This window comes from Dermacentor variabilis, chromosome 1, assembly GCF_050947875.1.
Source record: "Dermacentor variabilis isolate Ectoservices chromosome 1, ASM5094787v1, whole genome shotgun sequence".
Classification (NCBI taxonomy): domain Eukaryota; kingdom Metazoa; phylum Arthropoda; class Arachnida; order Ixodida; family Ixodidae; genus Dermacentor; species Dermacentor variabilis.
This window is the reverse complement of record NC_134568.1, coordinates 205,415,196-205,438,264: the sequence shown is the minus strand read 5'-3', so window position 1 is coordinate 205,438,264 and position 23,069 is coordinate 205,415,196. Positions and strand designations below refer to the sequence as shown.

The following is a 23,069-nucleotide window of genomic DNA, read 5'->3' as shown; positions in this document are numbered from 1 at the left end:
AAGGCGCGCTAAAAGAGAGCAGGCGCTTTTCGTTCCGAATTCTTCAAGTGAAAGAGTTACTTGGTTGACAAATTTCGTATGCGGTAGAAGCACCAGATCATCCCTTTGCAGCTACTAGTTACTTCGGTGGCTATGACATTCCTTCATCGCTTATTTTACCACCACGGAAGTGTTCTACCTGCACGACCACTGTGACAGTGCCAGGTGTAAAAGGCAAAGCTAACACCGCTTGCCAACCTAAAAAGAGAATCGCACTTGGGCACAGCTCCAGATGGACGAAGTTCGGCGTCGCATTTATAGCGATAGCTCAGGGACATTTATTTCTTCTACAATAGGCCCCTGGATTACACCTGTTAAGGCAACAATATCCATGAAGCTAAGGCATAGAGTCTACTCCTGCCGCTGAGCTCGCTGCACTACATGCTGCTTTCCTTCACATTTTGGACCAGCCCAGCAAATCGATAAGTGATCGTGACAAACTTTTTGGCAGCCCTTTTCTCCTTGAACTCGCCACGCACAAAACGTCAGCTTGTTCGTGGCGTCACCCATCTCCATACAGGTCCATGTAGGCTGCACCATAACATGTTACTTCACCGGTTGCCCAACCACTGTGGCATAGCCAGCAAACTGAAGGTGAACGTGCTGTTGGAGTTGAGTATGGTAAGCTCTAGTTCTGGTTTGATGCGCAGCGACAGTACGGGCCCACTCGAATTATTGACCCGAAATGTGACTGTCCCATGCCGAATGGCACTTCAAGGCGAGACCTCATGTCTCTGCACCGTATTCAGTTAACCGTCGTCTATATAAACTGCGTTTTGCGCGAACTAGACATGCCGCGATCGCCACAGTGAAGCGTGTGTAATGCGCGCCCTGTCTTGCATCATGTTTTGTGTGCCTGCACGCGCTTTGCGGTCTCAAGAGCAGTCCTCAGATCTGCTTTTAATCTACGTGACAGCTCCTTCCAGTTTTAACATGTGTTTGGACCTTGGAGCAGCGCTGCTAGTGCACTGCGCACAACGAAGGCGCCGCCAATAACGAGTCTTCCCCCGGAACATTTTCCTAAACCAGAAGATGCAGTTGCTTGTTGCCGTGCGTGCTTGTTTGTGAACGTTGTCTGCGTGCATACGATGTTTGAGGGGGTCATTTCATGCATCACCTTTGTCACCTGGAGTGACCTGCTAGGCAAAAAAACACTTCGGGCATCCATTAAAGAATCTCTCTCGCTCTCTCTCGCTCTCTGTAGCGATTTTTATCCATGCGTGTGAACAAAAGATAATGCGCTGCGTGTTATGCGCAGCACATGAGGTTCGCCTGGCACACGCAAACGTCCGCTCTGTCTAAGCTACCGACAAACATAACTGCATAAACGAACGTGCAAAATATCTTCCACTCTACCCGACCTCTGGTTGCGAGGGATAGAGCGAGTGCAAGGACCACCTTCCGCAGGGCATGCCCCAAAAGTTTTGGCCATTTATTCTGCTGTACATTCTCCATGTGCTTGGCGAGAAGCGGGAAACAGAAGGGCTGGGGCTGCAGATAATAAACTTTATTCGCTATCCTCCCCACTGGGTCTGGAAATTAAAACTTCGCTACAAGCTGTCGCATGAACAAACATTCTGCAATGAGTAATTAGGTTTTTACCTATAGGGGTGGTCAACTTTAAATAAATCTCGGTGCAGAGTGAATTGGAAGCTGAGAAAAGAGTGTGTGACTTTAGGTTGTGTACTTTATCGTTTTCATAAATTGCGTACGGTGACCTGTTCATGAATTAGACTTGCCGGAAGGCGGCGGGAATCGGGGATTGTTCTGTTTTACTGCGCCAGTATACTATTTATTTTCGCGTTGACGTAGACTGACCACGTTCCTTGCCACGCTGCTATATAGTTTCTGAAATAGCTCAAACAGCGAAAAGTACTTTTCGAACGTCACTAGCCCTACTGCCCGCTTATAATGGCTCAGCTCCGGAACTACGCTGCCATGCCTAATGCTCTCTCCTATGGAATTGATGCTCGGGTGTGTTCGGTGGTGTACTCTTTTGATAGAACCTTCAGAGAACTCGAAAGAAATGAAATTTCATTAAGGGACAGTGAAAACTCAGCGAAGCGCTTTCTTTTAGACTTTGTTATTTATATAAGGAAGGCTGGCGAAAATAAACCTTCTATGCATATGCGCCAAACAGTAAAAAGAAAGCTGCTTAGTAGCAAAAGGCAGTAGTGAGGAAAAGAAAATATCAAGCAAAAGATCAAACATTTGAGCAGTTCAATATTTGTTTAATTGAAAACATGCTTATTCACTTCAAAGGCTACATTTATGAAAAGCGAGAGAGAGCTTCGGAAGCTCTGCCACACCCACACAGGAAATAATCAAGAAAATAAACAAGGAAATCGGGAGCACATCCAACGTAAATATGGGCGGCGTTGCAACATGCAATTCAACCTTTGAAGACGATTTTTAGATGTGTCGCTCTTATGGCCCCTTCCCACCCAGAAAAAAAATACTGCTTACTTCGGGCGCCACAAAGCATCCGCCAACACGTATAATGCATTATCTGCAGCGAGTACATTACACGCGTAAAGTGTAAAGAAAAAAAAAGCAACGTATAGAATCGGCCCTAAAACGTAGAGTATGCGCAAGAAAGTCATGCAGTGTCTGCGACGCCTGATCGGCAGTATTCGCGGCATGCACTTCACCGTCTGGCCCCGATGCATTTGCTGTTGGGTTTGGTTTGGTTTGGTGCCCACGGATATGGCTCAACCCACTGCGGGGGATCGGCCATGAATCGGGCGGCAGACTGGGGCCGTGCTTCGCCGAGATGCACCGTCGTCGTCTGCCGCCTCAGCGCGTTCACAGTCTCGGTATCGGAGCAATCGTTGACGCGAACGGTCTGAGCCACCGCAGATGCGCGGCAGCGGCTTCGCAAACGAACTACGCAATGATCGAGTCTCTTTGCTGATGGTCGTCGCGACTGGCTTGCCTGGCATCATTTTCGGCGCCAGGCTGTGGCAGCAGCGATATTTGTCATTTGGAAGTAATACGAAAGCTCTCTGCAGCGGCTGTTGGCATCTGGAATCATGGGCTGAAATTATGTGAGGTCGGTCGGCGAAGGAGTGGAACGCGAATAAAGTGACAAATGTGATGGCTTCGGGCACGTTAATTGCTTCCGCTCGTGTCACGTATATAAAGGCACCGGACAACATACTCTTCGGGCAGCATTACGCAGCATGAATGAAAGAAAAAAAAAAGGTACCGGAGCAAAGTACAACTGCGTCTTGGCAATGCAAAGTTTTACTGCAGCGTTTCACGTCCCCGTTCACCCCGTTGAGGCTTTCGCACAAATGTTCAATTGATGATAACAGAGATGGATGAACCATTCGGAAGGATTTAATAATAATAATAATAATAATAATAATAATAATAATAATAATAATAATAATAATAATAATAATAATAATAATAATAATAATAATAATAATAATAATAATAATAATAATAATAATAATAATAATAATAATAATAATATTTATTATTATTATTAATCAGGAGTGTTTATTACAATGCACAGGAACAACAGTGCATACGCACATATACGCATACACACACACGCGCACACACAAAAAAAGAATAATTTCACGAATACAGATTTTAACAGAGCATAAAGTGTGTACACGAAGAGAATACAAAGCAACAGTGGTGAAACAGAAAAGGAAAACATAAGGACGAAACGTACAACAGATGAGTTTTTGTTCAGTTATTAAAATTCTTCTGCAACTCCTTTCAGGACAATATTAAAATTAGGTATGAAGATATACAGGCACTCTGAATGGGCATTATATGTCGCGTGCACTCTAGGATCACAAAAATCGGAAGGCTGAAAGGTACGCTGTTGCCTTGTGCTTTTCTGTGGGATGTAAAAGCACACATCAAAAAGCAAGTGCGAGCAGCAGATTTTTCCATGCATTAATTTGTGGAGAAAAAGAACATCCGATTTGTTGCGTCTGTAGGTGAGCGTAGGTAACGTAACCATATCTTAAACATGGTAATATCAAACAAAAATGGCATATCAATTAGGTTTTGCTGGGTACCAAGCCATGTTGGTGTACCGGGTAATGAAGCAGCAGATAGATGCGCATCAATGGCAGCGCATGAATACACAACAAACACAACGTTTCCATATAAGGATGGTATCAGTGCGATTGGGAAGGCCTCGATGACAAAATGGCAACAAGAATGGGACAATTGTACATGCAACAAGCTTCATCTTACTAAGCCCACAATTGGCGAGTGGAAGTCGTGCACTCACCAGCAACGGTCCTATGCGGTGATTGGACACACGGATTGGACACACACATCTAACACACAATTTTCTCCTCCGAAAAGAAAACCCGCCGACATGCGAAAATGAACCTCATTCAGTAATACATATCCTTATGGCATCTCTACACTTTGAAACACAGAGACGGGAGCTTTTACAAAACCTATATAATTTACATATGCCTTTACATCCTGCTCTATTACTGGCAGGTGACCCGCTAGTGCCATATACCAACCTCTTCCACTTTTTCGAGACTACTGGCTATTTACACAACTGTAATTCCCGGCAGGTTTATCTGCTTTAATGTTGCGTTGCGTTGCAGACTTGTGACTGGCGCAGCATGGCCTGCGCAGCCTTTGCGCCATTAAACCCCAACGAACCAACATATACTCCAACTATAACAGGACAGCCAGCATCACCACAATGAAGTCTAACTTACAGTTAGCACTCTTAGCATTGCGGCGTAAACACTTGCACCTCTTTCTCTTTCATAAGATATATCATCATCCCGTAATACGAAACGAGATTATTTCGGCACCACCTTACATGTCATCTCGGCTTGATCACCAACACAAAGTTGCTATTCCATCTTGTAGATCCTCCTCCTTCTTACAGTCATTTCTGCCGCACACAGCTGATGAGCGGAATCGCCTTCCTGTAACTGTTGCCTCCATAAGGGATACTAACCGTTTTAAAGAAACCTTATGCAACATTTCGTTTTGAGTATTTTTGTTTTCCGTGTGTTTATAACTATGGTTTGAATGCTCTCATTGAATTGTGCACTTTGTTTATTAACGTCCGTTATGCACTTTGGTTTGTGTAACCTATGTACGTTGAAATATGTAGTTTAAATAATTAGAAAAATATTTATTTAATTTGGTTTGTTATCCGGTAATATTGTATACCTATCCTACTATATTTTGGTTGTTTGCTGATGTTGCTGGGATAATTTATGTTCAACTTATTCCCCACTCCCCTCTGTCATGCCATTGGCCCTGAGGGTATAATAAATAAATAAATAAATAAATAAATAAATAAATAAATAAATAAATATTACCCAGACCACAAATTGCTGCAGGTTGAGAAGGACAGAATGTTCAGTAGCACATGCGGTCCCAAAACTAAGAGCCCGTACTGTAGGGTCGAGTAAACTGGGGAATTATAAAGCTGCATTTTAACTGTGGAGGGCATCGAAGTTCTGAACAAGTTTAATACACCAACAGGGCGTATTATTTTTGTGCATATGTATCACATGTGCTCTGACCACAACATATATTCATTAAATACCACACCTATAAATTGCATTGACTGTTCTCGAACTAGAACTAGTGGCAGAACTAGAACTAGTGGTAGCAACACTTACTTAAGGTGGCACCTGTCCTAAGCGATATATTCCTGTCTGCCGTGGCTCGGGCTATAGAACATGAAGTGCAAGGACTGGTGAAAAAAGTTTTTGCTACGTTGATAATTTTCTCATCATCTTCTCTAGACTCCTTGTTCTTCCCATGAAGACGGTGTGATGAACATTTTCAAATGGTCTATCATTTAAGTGTTAACTGCCCAAGGCTGGTTCTATTGGCTTTTGGATTTATGTTTGTATTTTGAGCCGGAACATGTCTGCTGGTGTTATTCGCCGTGATAAAAAAATCGCTCTTGAGTGATTGTTCAGGGCATTCCAAGATAGTTAAGTCCGTGAATGCCTACAATTCTCTCAATTCTGCCTTAAATAAGCCTTCCTATCACAAACTGGAGCACAGCTTTCGGGAAAAATTAGCTCCTCTAAAGAAGGTCGGTTTCCCGGTTTCAACGTCATCGTGCGTTTCCTTTAGGTTGTTCAAGTCATTGAAGCTGTCCGCATGTCAACTTGCCCCACCACTATGCCGAAGACCACAACCATGCCGACGACATTAGCAGTAATCCCGTACGTTCACAGGCTTTCACATTGGCTTAGGATTTCCGAAGGTCTTGAAGAAAATGTAGTTATTTAATTTATTTATACATACTGCGGACCAACATCACGGAATAAGCAAGAGGGGCGAAAGAAACACTAAGTCGATTTTAAGAGCAACAAAATCAACAACACCAAGAGAACAATATATTAAGACACTACTCGCTAATTAGGTAATTCTAAAGTTTTGCTGCGAAATCTCCACTTCCGAAATGCTCCCGTAGTGGCGAATTGCAGTCTGTCACTGTCCTGAGAAAATAACTATATTTGTAGGCATCAGTTAGTGCAAACACAGCTGCTAATGAGTGATCCTGTTTACTACGCGTTTTCCTAGCTGTGGCTGGTTTGATGCAAAATGCCAGATTTAGTGCAATTTTCCCCCGAGAATTCTGTATAAGAATGTTAAATGATTCACCTTTCTTCGTGTTTCTAAGAAAGGAATGTTATATAATTGCATTAATGACCTAGATGAGTCACCACTTCAATACTTTTTAAATATGAACCTTACTGCTCTCCGTTGCACCCTTTCAAGGAGCGTAATATCCTTTTTTTGTGAAAGGGGCCCATATGACTGCCGCATATTCTAATTTAGATAAAACGAAAGCTTTATAACCCAAAAGTTTTACGCTAGAGGGGTTATTTTGTTAACTTCCTTTTTAGAAACCATAGTTTACGAAGCGTTTTAGTGTAAATATCTATAATGTGTGGTGTCCAATTAAGATTACTGCTCAGCGTAATAGCTGAATATTCACATTTATCTACTTTAAGCACTGGGCAATCACGAAGGATTGTCCAGGATATTTTTTCCGCGTAATGCGTAGCAGAACAATTTTTTTTTCAGAATTCAACAGCATGTCCCACTCTCTACACAAATCATCGATTGCCAGAAGGGCTGTCTGTAATACATTCTCATCGAATGCAGATGATATTTCTTTGAACAAAATACAATCGTCCGCGAATACTTCAGTGCTTACATCCTCGGGTAGCGATAGTGCTCTGAAAGAACATCCGCGTTGAAGGCCTTACTCGCGTTATTAAGGTTCCTGCGGTCTACGGGGCTTCACGATAGACTTTAAGAACGCCGCCGCTGCCGCTCTATAGGGTACGCGCTTTGTTCGTGCTCATCTCTCTTTCTATCTCCCCCTTCCACTCTCTTCATCTTTTCATCCCCCTTAAGCCTTCCCCCGTGCAGGGTAGCCAACCGGAACTACCTCTGGTTAACCTCCCTGCCTTTCTATGCACTCTTTTCTCTCTCTCTCTCCTCGGGTACAACACTGATTAAATCATTCATGTAGATGATAAAAAGCAGCGGACCCAGGATGCTTCCCTGTGGAACACCAGAGGTGCCACGAAGCTCGCTGGACTCAATGGCAACCAGCTGTTTTCGACTACAAAGGTAAGCACTTATCGACTGAACAATGTACCTGGGTAGCCATATTCGCTAGAGTTTAAACGATAGCTTTCCATGGGACTCTTTGTCGAAAGCCTTGCAGAAGTCTAGAAATAGTACGTCCACCTGTGCCGCCAGATCTAAAATACGTATAAGAAAGCATGCACAGTTGTGACAAGCTGTTTTTACGATCGGCCAGCGGGGGTAGTGACCTTGTAGCTTCTCCTAGCCCACTGCAACGAATCTCTTCGGGAAGCTAACAATGCGTCACCCTAGGACAGTCCTACGGAGCCCACAAGGCGAGACACGTTTGGCGAACCATGTATTGTTAGCTTGTTCACTATCGCCTTCACGGACCAATAAGAGCGAGAAAACTCCTGGAAAAGTAACTGAGCATGTGTTGGCGGGCTAGTTGGTTAAGCATGATTACAAAGACGGCGCCGAATAAAACAACACACGAAGCAGGGGGACACGAGACAGCGCCTACGTGCTGTCTCGTGTCCCCCTGCTTCGTGTGTTGTTTTATTCGGCGCCGTCTTTGTAATCCTGGAAAAGGGTGTTATGCGGCGTTCCCTCACGGACCCCGGTAACCATCACGGTCGTTTGACAAACTCGCCGGCTAACTGCGGGGTCATCCCAGGAATCAAGACGCGTCAAGCGTGACAAACCCCGTCTACAAAGCCCCCCTATTTTTTGTGTGTTCAGTGAACAAAGGTGTGGGAGTGAGTGTGTGAACCCTCGCCCTCAAAGCGGGTCCTTCGACAGCTTTGGACGCTCCGATTGGACGGAGATTGGACGGCAGTTTCCCTGGCCTAGGGATCTTGGGAGGACAGAGGGGGTTTTAAGCAGCCGTTTTCGGCTGCTCGGTGTGCTTCGTTTCAGTCGTGCTAGACCTATGAGATGCAGCGTTCTCCCTTCTTCATGTAGATATTGTAAATAAACCCCGTACTCCTCGTTCTGGATGAGAACCCGGTCCTCCCTTCAACAACGTCCTTAGCGTGTATGAGTCGGACGACGACATGGGCTAGCTACCCCTTTTTGCATGCTCGAACCCAACTCTTGAATACTTTGTTTAGCGCAAAACGACAGGCACAAGAAAGACGACCAGGACAAGGCGCTACTCTCAACTGAGTTGAGAGTAGCGCCTTGTCCTGGTCGTCTTTCTTGTGCCTGTCGTTTTGCGCTAAACAAAGTATTCATGGATTCGCACCAACTAGCCCGCCAACGCATTGTGCTGAACCCAGCTCTTACTTGTGTGAATGTGGACAATCCTTTACGAAAACCCTGTTGGTGGCATGACATGGCTGCCCTGTGCGACAAAACATTCTTGATGTATTTGGCGACCACGTGTCCGAGCAATTTACAGCAAGAACTAGTAATGGATACAGGCATGGTAGTTCGAAACAAGTAAACAAACTCCTTTTTTATAAATAGGAATAACGCTAGCTTTAAGCCAATCGGCCGGAACCTCACCAGTAGAAATACACTGTTTAAAAATGTTAGTTAAGGGCTCTGATAACTGCTGTGCGGAACACCTCAGAAAGAACACCTCATATTTGGAATTCCAATCGCACTTACAGAATTTTTAACACCCAAATTAAGCAGCATGGTCATGACACCCTCACGTGTTATCGATAGATCGTAGTCCGAGTCAGAAAACCGTCTAGTGAGCTCATACTTATCGGACTCTAAGAAAACTGATTGCAAATAATTGTTAAAACTAACACATAACTCTAGTTTCTGTAATAAAGTTATTATTACATTTTATTTTATCTATCCCTTCTTTTGTTTCGCTGAAATGGCGCTAAAATTTATTCGGGTCAGGCTTAATAAATTCAGTAAGATGAATGCTTAAAAAGTTTCACCTGGCTGTTTCAAATTTCACTGAAAGGCTCCCTTTAAGCTCCGCAAACACGGGAGAAATAGTTTTCTGTTTTTTTCTAAGTCTTTTAATCCTACGCTTTGTGTTGATTACCTCACGATTAATCCAGCCGTGCGCATGCTCCTTTTGAATTTTTTTTGGGGGGGGACATACCTTTCAACACAATGATTACTTGCCGTCAGGACATCTCAACGTTTTCTAAGTTAGCGTTAAAGTGGTTATGCAAGTAATCAATGATTGCAATATCATCTGTCCGTCTAAAGTCTCTGACCATGGTATGCTTGGTAGGCTTGTTTTTACCGCAGCGAGCAGCAGTGCACGAAAACGATATTAATGTATGATCTGGTATTCCGGATTCCACTGTAACAGTTGCATCATTAAACCTTTTTGATATAACCAGCAGGCCTCAATTTGTACTATACCGAGTTTGGTTTTCTTTCAAGCTATTCGACATTGTGAGTGGACATGAGGTCTAATATTGTATCACAAGAAGGCGACACACCGCACACAAGAGAGTTCCAATTAATGTTCGGTAAGTGGAACTCTTCTATTAAAATTAAGCTTCTTCCGCGTATCTTTAGATGATAGTCATAAAGTTTTGTCACAAAGAAATCTGGTGCGTCAGGAGCACGATAGACAGCGCCAATAAAAAACGACATATCATGTGAAGTACTCTCAGAAGTAAATTTTCATGTGAATCAATTTGTTCTGCAAGGGACAATGCAAAGCTATCCTTAGTGATATAGCAGCCACACCACCTCCTCTAGAAGACCTATCACGTCTGTACATTTTATATCCAGGTGGAATAATTTCATTGTGACGAATAGCGCATGTAACCACGTTTCGGTGGTAAGTGAGATATGTGGATCGTACAAAAGTAATAAATGTTCTAGCTTATCTGCTTTGTCAACGCTGCTCCTAGCGTTTAGCAATAGCAAACGGGGATCGTGTCGCTTTAATAGCGAACTTTCACGTGCCGACATATCCACCGCTGGCGTTAGCTTCCTAGCGTTTGTGGAGTCATCCCAGGTATAAAACTGATTATCTATGCGCAGCTTCTCTTCTATTAAAGTTGCACGTTTCCCGCTTTGAATTCCTTGCTTAGCACCTTGAAACAGAAATTCACGCTTCCGGAGTGTTTTGATGTTATAATCATTTTGCACGTATAGGCACGTTCCTTTTAGTTTACTGGCATTGCGCAATACTGCTTGTTTCTCGTGAAAATCCTGGAAGTAACGTATAATTCGTCGTTGCGAGCTTGATTTGCCCAACCTGTGGATCCGTGCTACTGACGAGCAGCTAACGTTCATATTATTCTGAAAAAACTTTGGGGACAACCTTATTGCGCAATACATCTTATTAATTAGGCATCTCTGGGATGCCAAATGCAACCAGATTAGACCTGCGACTGCGACATATGCCAGTTCAACAAGGTTAGCCTGTTGTGAATCGATTCGCTTCTTTATGTTCAATACTGTCGATCTTAATTTTTCGATAGCGCCAACCCGCGAGCGCAGTTGCTTTACGTCGTTTCCAAGAATTTCCAGGCGCGTTCCGAAGCTATCTACTGCCGATTCAGTTGATTCAAGACTATTCTGTATCGCCTGCAATTCCGTGCAACCGTCCTTCTGTCCCTGCAAAATAGTTTGAAAAATTTATTCTACACTAGGACCTGGGCTTTCTTCAATATCGCCGCACAATAAAAGCATACAAACTAGGTAGCAATCATATGCAAGAATCATGCAAGTTCGTGGGCTCGGCACAACAAAAAGCAGTTCATCTCCTGTTATAACGTTAGAGAGACAACAACTGGCCTGTACAGCAATATATATATATATATATATATATATATATATATATATATATATATATATATATATATATATATATATATATATATATATATATATATATATATATATATATTCCTGGGGAGCGACATAATTCCAGCCGCTTCACTGAAGGAGAGCCGCTGAAGATAGCCTTTTAAGGGGTGTGTGGTCTGTGACGCTGTCGACATTCGTTGATACCGTAGGAAGCCTCCCGTGTCGTCATCCAAGATTGCCGTTAGCACTGGACATGTGTAGTCGTCGCAAATGCGCACCTGCTAGTGACTGTCGCCGCCTAAACTCCTGGCTGTTGTCAAAGTTGCTGCTGTCAGGAAAATCTGTACAGCAAATATATATATATATATATATATATATATATATATATATATATATATATATATATATATATATATATATATATATATATATATGCATATGTGTATATATTTTCTGGTGAGCGACATAGTTCCAGCCGCTTCTGAAGAGCCTGTGCAGCAATAGATAGGAAAATAACGTGACATTCACGAGAACTTGTGCTTTATTAACCATCGTAATGGATGTGTTGCCTGTGCAGCTGTTGTTTATAACATCCCACTATTGCGTGGAAAAATGTATATTGGACAGACTGATGGCGCCTGCCTTAACGAAAGGTTACGCCAGCACAACTACAGTTTAAGGGGCACACCTTCATCACATTTGTCAGCACATTGTCGTTCACGGAGCAGTAAGCCATTTTTTCTAAAGAACTCGTCATCTTCAGTCCCGTGGATCAAAAATCAAGTGACATCATGAACCACTCCACATAAAGAAAAACCATGAACATTGCATTTCTGTCCCATCTAACAACCTACATGATTAGGAAATGCGCCCCCGAAAGATGTTGGAAACGCCAGTAGCGTGAGGGTGGGCGCGCATACGAATTGTTTGTGGGTGCGCACATGAAGTGTTTGTTTTATTGCCCACAGGAAAGAATAAACATAGTCAGTTGTTAGTTCAAAGCCTGTCCGTTGTGATTCTGTCTTGTGTTACAGTTATTTTTGAACTGCTTTCACTCCACTGACGCCGCCGCCGCAGCAGCAGCAGCAGCCACGGAAGACCCTGGAGGGTAGGCAAAGGAAGCTTCAAATTAAAAAAAAAGGCACCGGCATGGTGTAAGCAGAGAGAGATACAATGCGGTTAGCCAGTGTGAGGGCCAGCTGGTTAACTTTTGTTGGGGTAAATGAGAAGGGCACTTGTGTGGGCGAGCTTCCAGCATATCATGACGGCAGACTTTCGCGCACAACTATAGGGGCAGTGAAAAGAGACGAGACAGACACAAACGCAAAAACTTGCAACACTAAGAAGCGCTTCTTCGTGTCAATTCGTGTCTTCTTTCCCAGTCGGTGTTCCTCTTGTGCCTTACATAACGCGAGAACAGTTAACGTGCGCCAAGTAACTAAATTATTCATTGCTCTGTTAACTGGAAGGAGGATCTTGGCGAACGGGGCACTGTTCACTCCTTTCTCCCAAGTTTTGTCGACACCGGGTTAAAAGCCCCGCTTCTCTATCCCCTCCCTTCTCCTTAACGTAAGCAAACCTTTCCATCCTCCAAAAACTCGCCGCGGAGGCTCGGAAGCTATGGCGTTCTGATGCTCGTGGCAGGGGCAATTCTCAGCCACGGCTAAGGCATTATACCGATGAGGATGGAATGAAAAAGCGCTGACTTTCTGTGATTTCAATCCGCATTAAAAAACTCCAGGTGGTCAAAATTATTTGCAACCGCCCCCTACGCCGTCTTTCGTAGATGGTGAGTTGTTTTTGGACGTGAAACGTCGTAATTTTTTTTTTGAAAGGCTGTTCCTGCTGATTACATCACTGGTAAACAAAATCGACGCCTCAGTGCTTATATATGAATTATATTTGGTGCTGTCAAATGCGGTCATGTTTCTGAACACAGTAAGGGGCAATGATCACGATTTTTTACAAGGTCGAAGGCAGAGATTGGCTTTCCCTTAAAGGGAAAGAAAAATGTCGCCTAAGTTGCTTCATCTTGCATCAGAGAATATCGAGCTGATGGAGGCAGCCCTCGTTTAGAGATCTGTCATGCGTATTGTCATATTCATGCGTATTGCATAAATTTGGATTGCGCAGAAGATATATGAGTAGGATTTCCGAGGACGCACTGATGAGACGAATCTTGAGCGGAAGAAATCGAAGATCATGCCGAGTTCGCCTTTCAACTGAAGTGAAACCGTTTTCTTTTTCATTTATCATTTCCATTCACTTACTTAGGATTGGCTTCATACCTGCGAACATTTTTGGCATGTGCTTATATTACTGGGCTGAAAGGGATCATTATTCGTTACTAAGGGGCCAACTTTGCAAACAACTTTATTTATAGGAACTTTTTCACATTAACGCCCAACATCGCTAATAAGATGTTCACTGCCCCGACTGCGTCGATGCCTCTTCTTATAAGCCGCCCTGACTGTGTCAACTGTTTTGTGAGCACAGCCACATGTAACCTCGGAGTGTATTCACAATATCATTGCTGTAGCATACATAGTGTTTAGTTAAGATAATACGCCATCCAATCCTGATAATGAACAAATATTTGAGAAGAGAGAGAGAGAGAGAGGAAAGGGGAAAGGCAAGGAGGTTAACCAGAGAAAAAGATCCGGTTGGCTACCCTACACTGGGGAGAGAGGGGAGGGGGAGGTAAAGTGGTAACAAAGTAGAGATAAGGAAAGGAAGGAGCGTAGACACACAATCACAATCGGTCACTGGCACCGAATACTGTCATCGCACAGCACAGTGACACTTGCCGCACTATCAACATCTGTTCAGGCTACAGCCGCCTGTCCAATTCTGTCGCCCTCAAAAACCGCAACAGTGCCCTCGTCGCCCTCTGCTGCGATGACTTGTGATGGCGGTATTTTAAAATAAGTTCCTCTGTGAGAGGTCTTTGGTCAAAGCGCGCTATCGCGGTTGCGAGTGATTGTCTCTGCAAATTATATCGAGGACAGTCACAGAGAAGGTGCCGAAGAGTCTCCTCGTTACCACAGTCATCACACGAGGCGTCGTCGGCCCATCCGATTCAGAAAGCAAAAGACTTGGTGAACGCCACCCCTAGTCATATTCAACAAAGCAGGGTAGCTTCGCGGTGGCAGAGCGTAGCTGGAATGCAAAGACGTAGAGAAGGGTCTAGGTTGTGCAGCCGGTTGTTGTGAAAACTTTCAGCGTTCCACAAGGAGAACGTAGTATACACCTGCCTCCCGTCAGGCTTCACCCCCGCAACTAAGCCATCGATTCCTCCATGGTGTTTGGCTCGACCCGCAGTGCACCTCACCGTACCAGGAATCAGGAAAAAATCTGAGCTGTCATGCACCTGCTCTTAAACAACTCACTCTGCTCCTTTTACACGAGAGGTACGCCGAACACGCACATATTTATACTGATGGATCGGCAACTCTCCAGTGTTCCTTTGGAGCCGTGGTCTTCCCAGCGAAAGCCACCACCATCAGTTTCAAAACATGTCACTCAATGACACCGATGGCCGCGGAACTTGCAGCCCTTCGCGCTGCACTTCTTCTCGTCAGCCAAGAGCAACCTCGAAGATGGTCAATATTCAGTGACTCAAAGGCTGCACTGCAATCTTTGCTATCGGCCCTGCGGCGCGGACCAAACGAACAACTGGTATTTGAGATTAGAGAACTCATTCATACCTTAACTGAGAAAGGACACCACGTGACATTTCAGTGGCTTCCAAGTCACTGCGGAGTCATAGGGAACGAACACGCTGACAACGCTGCTCGGTCGGCTCTTCAAGGGGACAAAGAGGAGCCGATACCGTTATCAAGGACAGATGCCGCTCGAAAACTTCGAATTATCAGCCGTGACATCAAATATTTGAGAAGGTGGTACCAGTTCTTACAGTGAACATTTTCTACGAACGTGTTCCGCCACAGAAATTCTTTGCCGATGAAGTTTACAGGTAACACACGCAATTTCTTAAAAAGATGTGGCCATATTAAAAAAATAATATTAGGCTAGAATTTCTCCTAATAGCCGGTGCCATCCAATCCTGATGTTGGACATAATATTAGCGAAGGCGGTCGGCCAGTGGCAAACAGCAGTTATGTTTGTTCATTTGTTTGTTTAAAACTTTGTTTATTCAGCCTCTGGTTCTCATGGTCACGGGAAGGTCTGTCATGGACGGGTTGCCAGCGAACGTTGCCGTATCCCGATGCGCCTGATTATGTCTTGTCAGCCGGACGGCAGCAAGGAACCGAACGAATACATGTGGCCGGCTTTGGTGCCCGCCGAATCGAAGATGGTTTTGGCAGCTTGCGGACTGATTAATGAGGCTAAGTGAATGCCCAGAATGAGGCTGAATATTCTAAGCCCGTGCTTATTAGAGGAATCTAGTAAAACGACAAGACTTGGTGTTGTGACTTCCTTGTGGCGATATCAAGTGCCTGAGTGATCGATGCAATTACTAAATTTCAAACAAGTGGTAATTTTTTATGAAATTTATAGTTATGTGTGCTTACCCGAATGATGTGGATGTGCATATACGTTCTACATAGACGGGCCATATCTGCATTAAAGAAAACATACGAATAGTACTTAGAAACGCACTGTTGTAGGGATCCTGTTTTGGAGTTCGCGGATCGGACTCAAGCGTTACACAACAGGTCGCTTTCCTACTCCGCCAGAGCGCTTAAAGCATGCTAGCTGGCCTGCGCTATAGCGGGGCGTCACACTAATCTAAGTGGACTCACACCGTCGTCCTTCTCTATCTCCATGAGTTTATTGTTGGTTAGGAAATGAGACCGGGAAGTTGAAGCAAACGCATTGGTTTATTTGACATATTTACAACTCACAAGTGGCTCCATGGATATAGGAGCACACTCCATGTCGGAGCACTTTATATGTCTGACCACACTACAGTTCTGAGCACACTCTGCACAAAGCAGCCAAGATCCGCTATTTGTGCCGTCGTTTTCTCTAGGTCAATAGACGAGGGAATTCGATTACTCTCCTGGACAATTAGAGTGGTCGATGTGTTAGTAACACTTCGCCCGCGATGTCACACCAACTTGTTGGTCCCCGCCCGTGGTGTTGCGCAGTTTCCCCTGCACATGATGCAATGGCGAGACATTTGGGAATCCCGGGTCAACCGTCTCACGCTAGCCGTCAACGTTGGCGCCTTGCATCAGTTAGTGGGCTCTTCGTGACGGTCAGATTGCAGCGATTTGAGAAGCCTGGCCTTGGCGGTCATCACCGCTTCCACATAATACGGCGGTTGCTGTCACATCTAAGGGATATTCTTTATTTGTTCTTCAATAGTAAGCGCCGGCCCCTGTCGTCGTCTAGGTGGGTGCTGGAGAAGTGGTCGCTTCGTGGGAGGCCCACTAAGAATGCCCTTGCCGTTTTGAGATGCAACAATGTATACCCCTAAAGAATTTTGAAATTACGAAGCAAAAGTTTTGTAGTATGGCGAATGCAATGCTTCACTCACATTTGCTCATTTTATGATCAAGTTATAACCCAATGATGGACGTCATTCGATGAATCTCTGTCGTACTCTCAATTATAAAACACACTTCAAGTGTGCCACGCAACCTCGCTCTTGAGCATGATGGAGCTCAAACTATTTCGGCCATGTCTGCATTTACTTCCCCCATGCCTGCAACTTCGTCTTCTTCCAGTCCTGCTACTTCGGAAATCAACGATCCTGCGTAATTTGTAGCTGTGTGTGGTGCTTACACGCGTGTGCATGCACACATTCTGCATTAGCGTGGTAGTTAGTCTTGCTTGTGAAATCTATGGTTGACGTTCAGTGGTTTCCAAGTCACTGCGGCGTCATAGGTAACGAACACGCCGATAACCCTGCTCGGTCGGCTCTTCAAGGCGACGAAGAGGAGCCGATACCATTATCAAGGACAGATGCCGCTAGAAAACTTCGAATGCTCAGCCGTGATATCACGTTCTCCTTGTGGAACGCAGGAAGTTTTCACAACAACCGGCTGCATAACCTAGACCCTTCTCTACGTCTTTGCATTCCAGCTACGCTCTGCCACCGCGAAGCTACCCTGCTTTGTTGAATATGACTAGGGGTGGCGTTCACCAAGTCTTTTGCTTTCTGAATCGGATGGGCCGACGACGCCTCGTGTGATGACTGTGGTAACGAGGAGACTCTTCGGCACCTTCTCTGTGACTGTCCTCGCTATAATTTACAGAGACGATCGCTCGCAACCATGATAGCGCGCTTTGACCGAAGACCTCTAACAGAGGAACTTATTTTAAAATGCCGTCATCACAAGGGCCATCGCAGCAGAGCGCGACGAGGGCACTGTTGCAGTTTTTAAGGGCAACAGAATTGGACAAGCGGCTGTAGCCTGAACGGATGTTGATAGTGCTGCAAGTGTTACTGTGCTGTGCGGTGTCAGTATGCGGTGACAGTGACCGATTGTGATTGTGTGTCTATGCTCCTTTCTTTCTTTATCTCTACTTTGTTATCACTTTATCTCCCCCTCCCCTCTTTCCCCAGCGTAGGGTAGCAAACCGGATCTTCCCCTCTGGTTAACCTCCCTGCCTTTCCCCTTTCCCTCTCTCTCTCTCTCTCTCTCTCTCTCTGTGGGTGTGATGAAACAACTAGCATTTCATCTGTTACAGTGCGCGGTTTTCCCAAAAAAGGATGGGTGCTCTTTTCTGCCCTCTTTCAGATAGCGATTTCCTTTCTGAATGCAGAGTTCTATGTTCCTGTCTTTGAAGTCGTCTACACAGCGGGCTCTAAAATTCCTGTCCATTTTTTTTTCAAATGCGACAGACTTTGAAAGGAAGCGATCGCATGCCGGCATAACTGCCTTGTTTCGTTCTATTTTTTAGAGCGTTACGTTCTTTTATTCCCATTCTCACACACAAGGTAGCGTGCAGGATCACTTCTCTGGTTAACCTCTCTACCTTTTGTTTTCCTCTGTTTTCTCTGGCATGGTGCATTCTGTACTTTTATACAGCAGCCGAACGTATCATCGGCGTCTTACGTATAGCAGCTGCCTGAATTTTACTTAACTGTCATAGTGCTTAACATCAAAAGTTACATGATTTTGCGACATCGAGATTCATGGTTGTGATCCCATTCCCACCTATTTAGAGATGAATGGACATAGTGGATCTTTCGCTCTAGGTGTCGTGAATGTAATCGACTGGAATAACTTTACGTCATTTATGAAAGGCGCGTGTCCGAAAGACCTAACTCGCAGCATTTACCCCGCACCTCCTTACTATATGCAGGAGCAATGAAAACCCCCAAGCAAACCGAACAGACTTCGACATTGAACCAGAGCGACCTCGTGCCATTCGACGGCATACAGAACGACATTACAGATGCGCTAGGTGAATTTACAACTTTAGAGACTCACTACGCATTCGCAAGAAAATCCAGCGTCGCTTAGCCAAACTGGAGGCTGAGCGCTGGAAGCCGATTCTCCGACTCACTGGATCTTCGCAAGCCGCTGTCACAAACCTAAGGGGCCAGTGCGCGGTCTTAGTTCAACTCTACAACAGCAACACCCTTTTAAAGCGTTTTGCCATCCATCTTGGCTGAACTGAGCTTCCATTGGCGCAAGATTATTGCGTCAGAATCACTGGAGACCTTGCCACCAGAAGCGGCGAAGCGGTGACGTAAGTGTTGCCCATGAGATTTGGGTACCAGAAAGACGTGCATTTTATGTGAGAACGTGAAGCTAACCTGGCTGACTCTAAACGCTCGTGCTATAAGGCCCTGACGGCGTCACCTATGCTGCCCTGTTTCGTCTTGGAGAAGAGGCAAGCAGAGATTGTTTTTATCAAAAAGGTTTGATCATTTGTGAGCTTGTATTCCCTATCCTATAGTTCAGATGGTATTAAGGGACTATTTGTAAAGATTGAGGATTCTGTAACCACAGATACTTCCTAACGGCCTCCAAATTCCAGTCTAATTTATTTTATCTATTAAGTTGAGAGTATCATTTTCCCTTTAACTAAATACCATGGCGAGCTCTTTGCAATTTTGGCGATTTCGATATAAATACTAACAACAAAATTCGTTATCAATACGCTCGTTTAGTTGTGAAAATCCCATTACCATTCCAGCACGTGTAACGAGAATTTCAGCGATGTTACTTGACCACGACAACCAACATAACAGCTTGCATAAGTGCCGGTCTTTATGAGTAACCTCTTTCTGATCACCCGCCAATTTTTGTCGCAATACACCATTTGCTGAAACACACGATACGCACATTACAAAAGCAACTAAGGTTAATTACAAGGCATTGCGGAACTATATTTTGCACATTGAAACTGATTAAATGTACGAGTATGCTGACACAGAATTCAGTCGTTTGATCGAATTCCTTAGGTCCGTAATCGAACGTAATAAAATATGTATAAAAAAACCACGTTCTTGTGAAGAATCCATGTGCCCGTGGATGACGAATGAAATACTTTTATTAACAATAATACTAAAAAAGAGACACCATAAATGAAAAGAGTATTAAGAGAATGAGTGTTTACGTCAGTTCACAATGGTAGGTAATCAAGCTATGTCGTTTACGCGAATAAGAAAAACTGAATATTACTCTGGTCTCAATGAAGAAGCTAACGGCAATACAAATAACATTGGGAAAATTGTACAAGAAGTAGTAGGTGAATCGAGGTCTCGGCAAGTTATTTGCTGTGTGTTCACTAATGGCATCAGGTGTACTTCAATGCACATTTTACTAGTTCAAGTTAGTGCTCAGCTTATCAGTTTAAAAAATACGACTCACAAATGTACTTTTCTGATTCCCCTCAAAGCTCTTTTGCTGGTAATGACATTGAATTAAAGATTTAATAACCAATGTTGCCCAAATGTCGCTAAATCAGGCAGTTTGGTAAGATGCTATCACGACGCGCAAGGCAAAAAAAAATGTATTGACATCCTGGGCCCTCTTATGCTGTATTTTGAACACTCACTGAACAAAAAGATACCTTTTTGCCTAAAGATAGCTGAAGTTGTACCAATATTTAAAGATGGAAGTCATTCAAGCGCATCCAGCTACAAGACAAATTCCGATGCTTAGTGTCATCATTGCTATAGTCGAAAAAAAAAAGTTACTTATCCAAACATTTCTACATTTGAATTGAAATATCAAATAATATGCCTTGAGCAGCATGGCCTCTGGGCTCATCGCTCAATAACACGTTCAGTGTTACCATCAACACGGAAAATTAGTTCAGGACTACACCAGAACAATCGGATGGTAGTGGCATTCTTCAATGTGAAGAAAGCGTTTGATCGAGTTGGGCCGCGGTATAGTAGCCATGGCTTCCTATTGATTTTATGCGGCTGTTATCATCCGCCGTTCACAACCGGCTGATCCCACTGAAGACGCGGGTGGAATGTCGTTGTGAGCACTGAAAAAGCGCGTAAAGCGCCAGAAGGAATAGCATCTGAAAAGGCATTGCTATAAAATCGCGGCCGAGATCACCGTGTATTCAAATGAAACTGCAGCATTGTGGTTTCTTTGCGAAAGTTCGTGACCTTTTGTTGCATTAGCGATCGTCACCAGAAACAAATGTAAACGAGACATCGTCTTCAATTCAGTCTCAGCGTACAGGTGTACCTCAAGCTTCAGTTCTTGGCCTGATTCTTTTCTCGTTGTACCGAAATTACCTTGCAATGTTCTGCAGTCATCTGAGGTACTCACGTAGATGACACCGCAATGGTAATAGTGGCTGAAAACCCGATGGAACTTGAAAACAACACTGATTCAGAATTAAAACGCCTACTAGAATGGTGCTCAGTTAACCAATTAACTGTAATTACATAAAAAAACGAAGTGCAGAATATTTTAGTCACAAACGAGAAATTTATGTGATGACTTTTGTATTCAAGTTAATAGCTGTTCGATTGAGTGCACATTTGTCGTTAGATATCTCGGAGTGACTTTGGATTGCCATTTACATTGCCGGAATCAGTGAGTGCGTATGTGCGATAATGGCTGGGGGGACAGCTGGGTGTTCGCAGGTTTACTTTGATGTCGATGTATTGCGCACTCGATATTTTGCGTTCATTCACAATATCTTGTTCCGCGTCAAATCCCGGGATTGGACGTACAAGACATATATCGATCTTGAAACAAAAATGCAAGGCCAAGCCATGAGAATAATCACAAAATCTAGGTACGACCATTCCAGTAAGCCCCTGTTTAATAAATTAAAGGTATCCATATTTGACTCCTTACGCCATCGGAAAAAATAAGTAAATAAAAAATAAACAAAAATTTGTTCGTAGACTCTATTGTACATTATAACCAACCATTTCATGTGTCTATATTTCAATCCTAAGATCGCGTCACGATACCTCATACATCTCGAAACATTAACTTAACTCTAGCATTTATAATTTATACTATGGATGACGCCGGATACAGTTTCTCGGTTCCAATACATTGGAATGAGCTTCCGCTTCATATAGAAGAGAGAGAGGGAGAAAACATTTACTAAATTAAAGGGGAACCGCAGGGTCCTTCGAAGGGCCCTGGGCGTGGGTGGTGTCCTCAGTACAGTACTCCATCTCTAACAAAATATATATACTCACAATGTCACAAAGAATGTGCATACGTACCTAGATCAATGTCGACATCATTAGCATGTTAAAATAACTTCTTTGCCTCTTGTGTATTCAATTTTACTAATAAGTGTGCTTTCTTGTTCTGTTTTGTATACTGCGAAAATAATTATTCAATCAATCTATTTTAATTGAATCTTTTTTTGCGCCGATTTGCCTTAATTCTTGAAAAATATTTTGTTCTTGCTTGTACTGATGCAAGTTGCATGTATTTGAACCCCCTACTAGCCACTAGCTATGGGTCTAGACTTACTTTGTGTATTTTCCGTCATAAACAAAAACAACATAAAACTGAATTGAAATGCCGATGACATTTGCTTTTCACCTCTATGGTTACAACGAAAGTTGCTGTCTAAGAACGGGCCGACTATAACTTATGCAAGGACACCGATCCATAAGAGTAATAATCAGCCAGAAGTTTTTGTAGAGCCCTCATTGCGAATATCTGAAAAGGAAACTGTAATTCCTGACGCATGAACTGAAAGTATCACACCAGAAAACATTACTCACTTCTGTAAGCTCGATGCTTCAATTACACTACGGAGCTCTATTTTTACGAATGTTACATACAACCTGCCAGTGTTGCTCAACGCTATCAAGTCGCATGTTCGCTCATTGGAGACCTTACAGGGCCCGGAATTGCGCATGTGCATGTTTGTCTGTACGTGCTTCAGTACTTGCAAAGGTCGCGGTTACCAAAGATCACACAATCCGAACATCGCTATTGGTCGTCTGAGGACGCACATTCCCAATTTTTTCCGCATCCCCGATCGCCACCTGGGCCTGTTGCACATACAGAGACCTCAAGCCACATTTTCAAAAGTTATCGTGACCTATCAAAACTGCCATCCAACAGGATATACACCAGCAGCAAAGCCTTCATTTACTTTGCGGTGCCTCCAACCAGGGCTGTGCAGAGATACCTTGCAAATGTATCGTGATACAGATACAAGACGCTGAAGCGATCAATATTAGAGATGGAGATACAAGATACAAATGGATTAATTGTGACCTACAGGGTACTTGCCCTGTATCCCTATGTACCATATGTATCTCAAAATACTTCGAT

At 43.8% G+C, this 23,069-nt stretch overlaps 1 protein-coding gene across 1 annotated transcript in view; it reads left to right on the top strand.

The window, feature by feature from the left end:
- The first annotated feature begins 564 nt into the window (after positions 1–564).
- Positions 565–23,069, top strand: part of Ac76E (adenylate cyclase type 2 Ac76E) — a 944,861-nt gene continuing 922,356 nt past the window's right edge. The window contains exon 1 of the mRNA XM_075703570.1: positions 565–660. Coding sequence (XP_075559685.1) covers positions 583–660 — 78 coding nt within the window. The 5' untranslated portion in view covers positions 565–582. The remainder of the gene's footprint in view (positions 661–23,069) is intronic.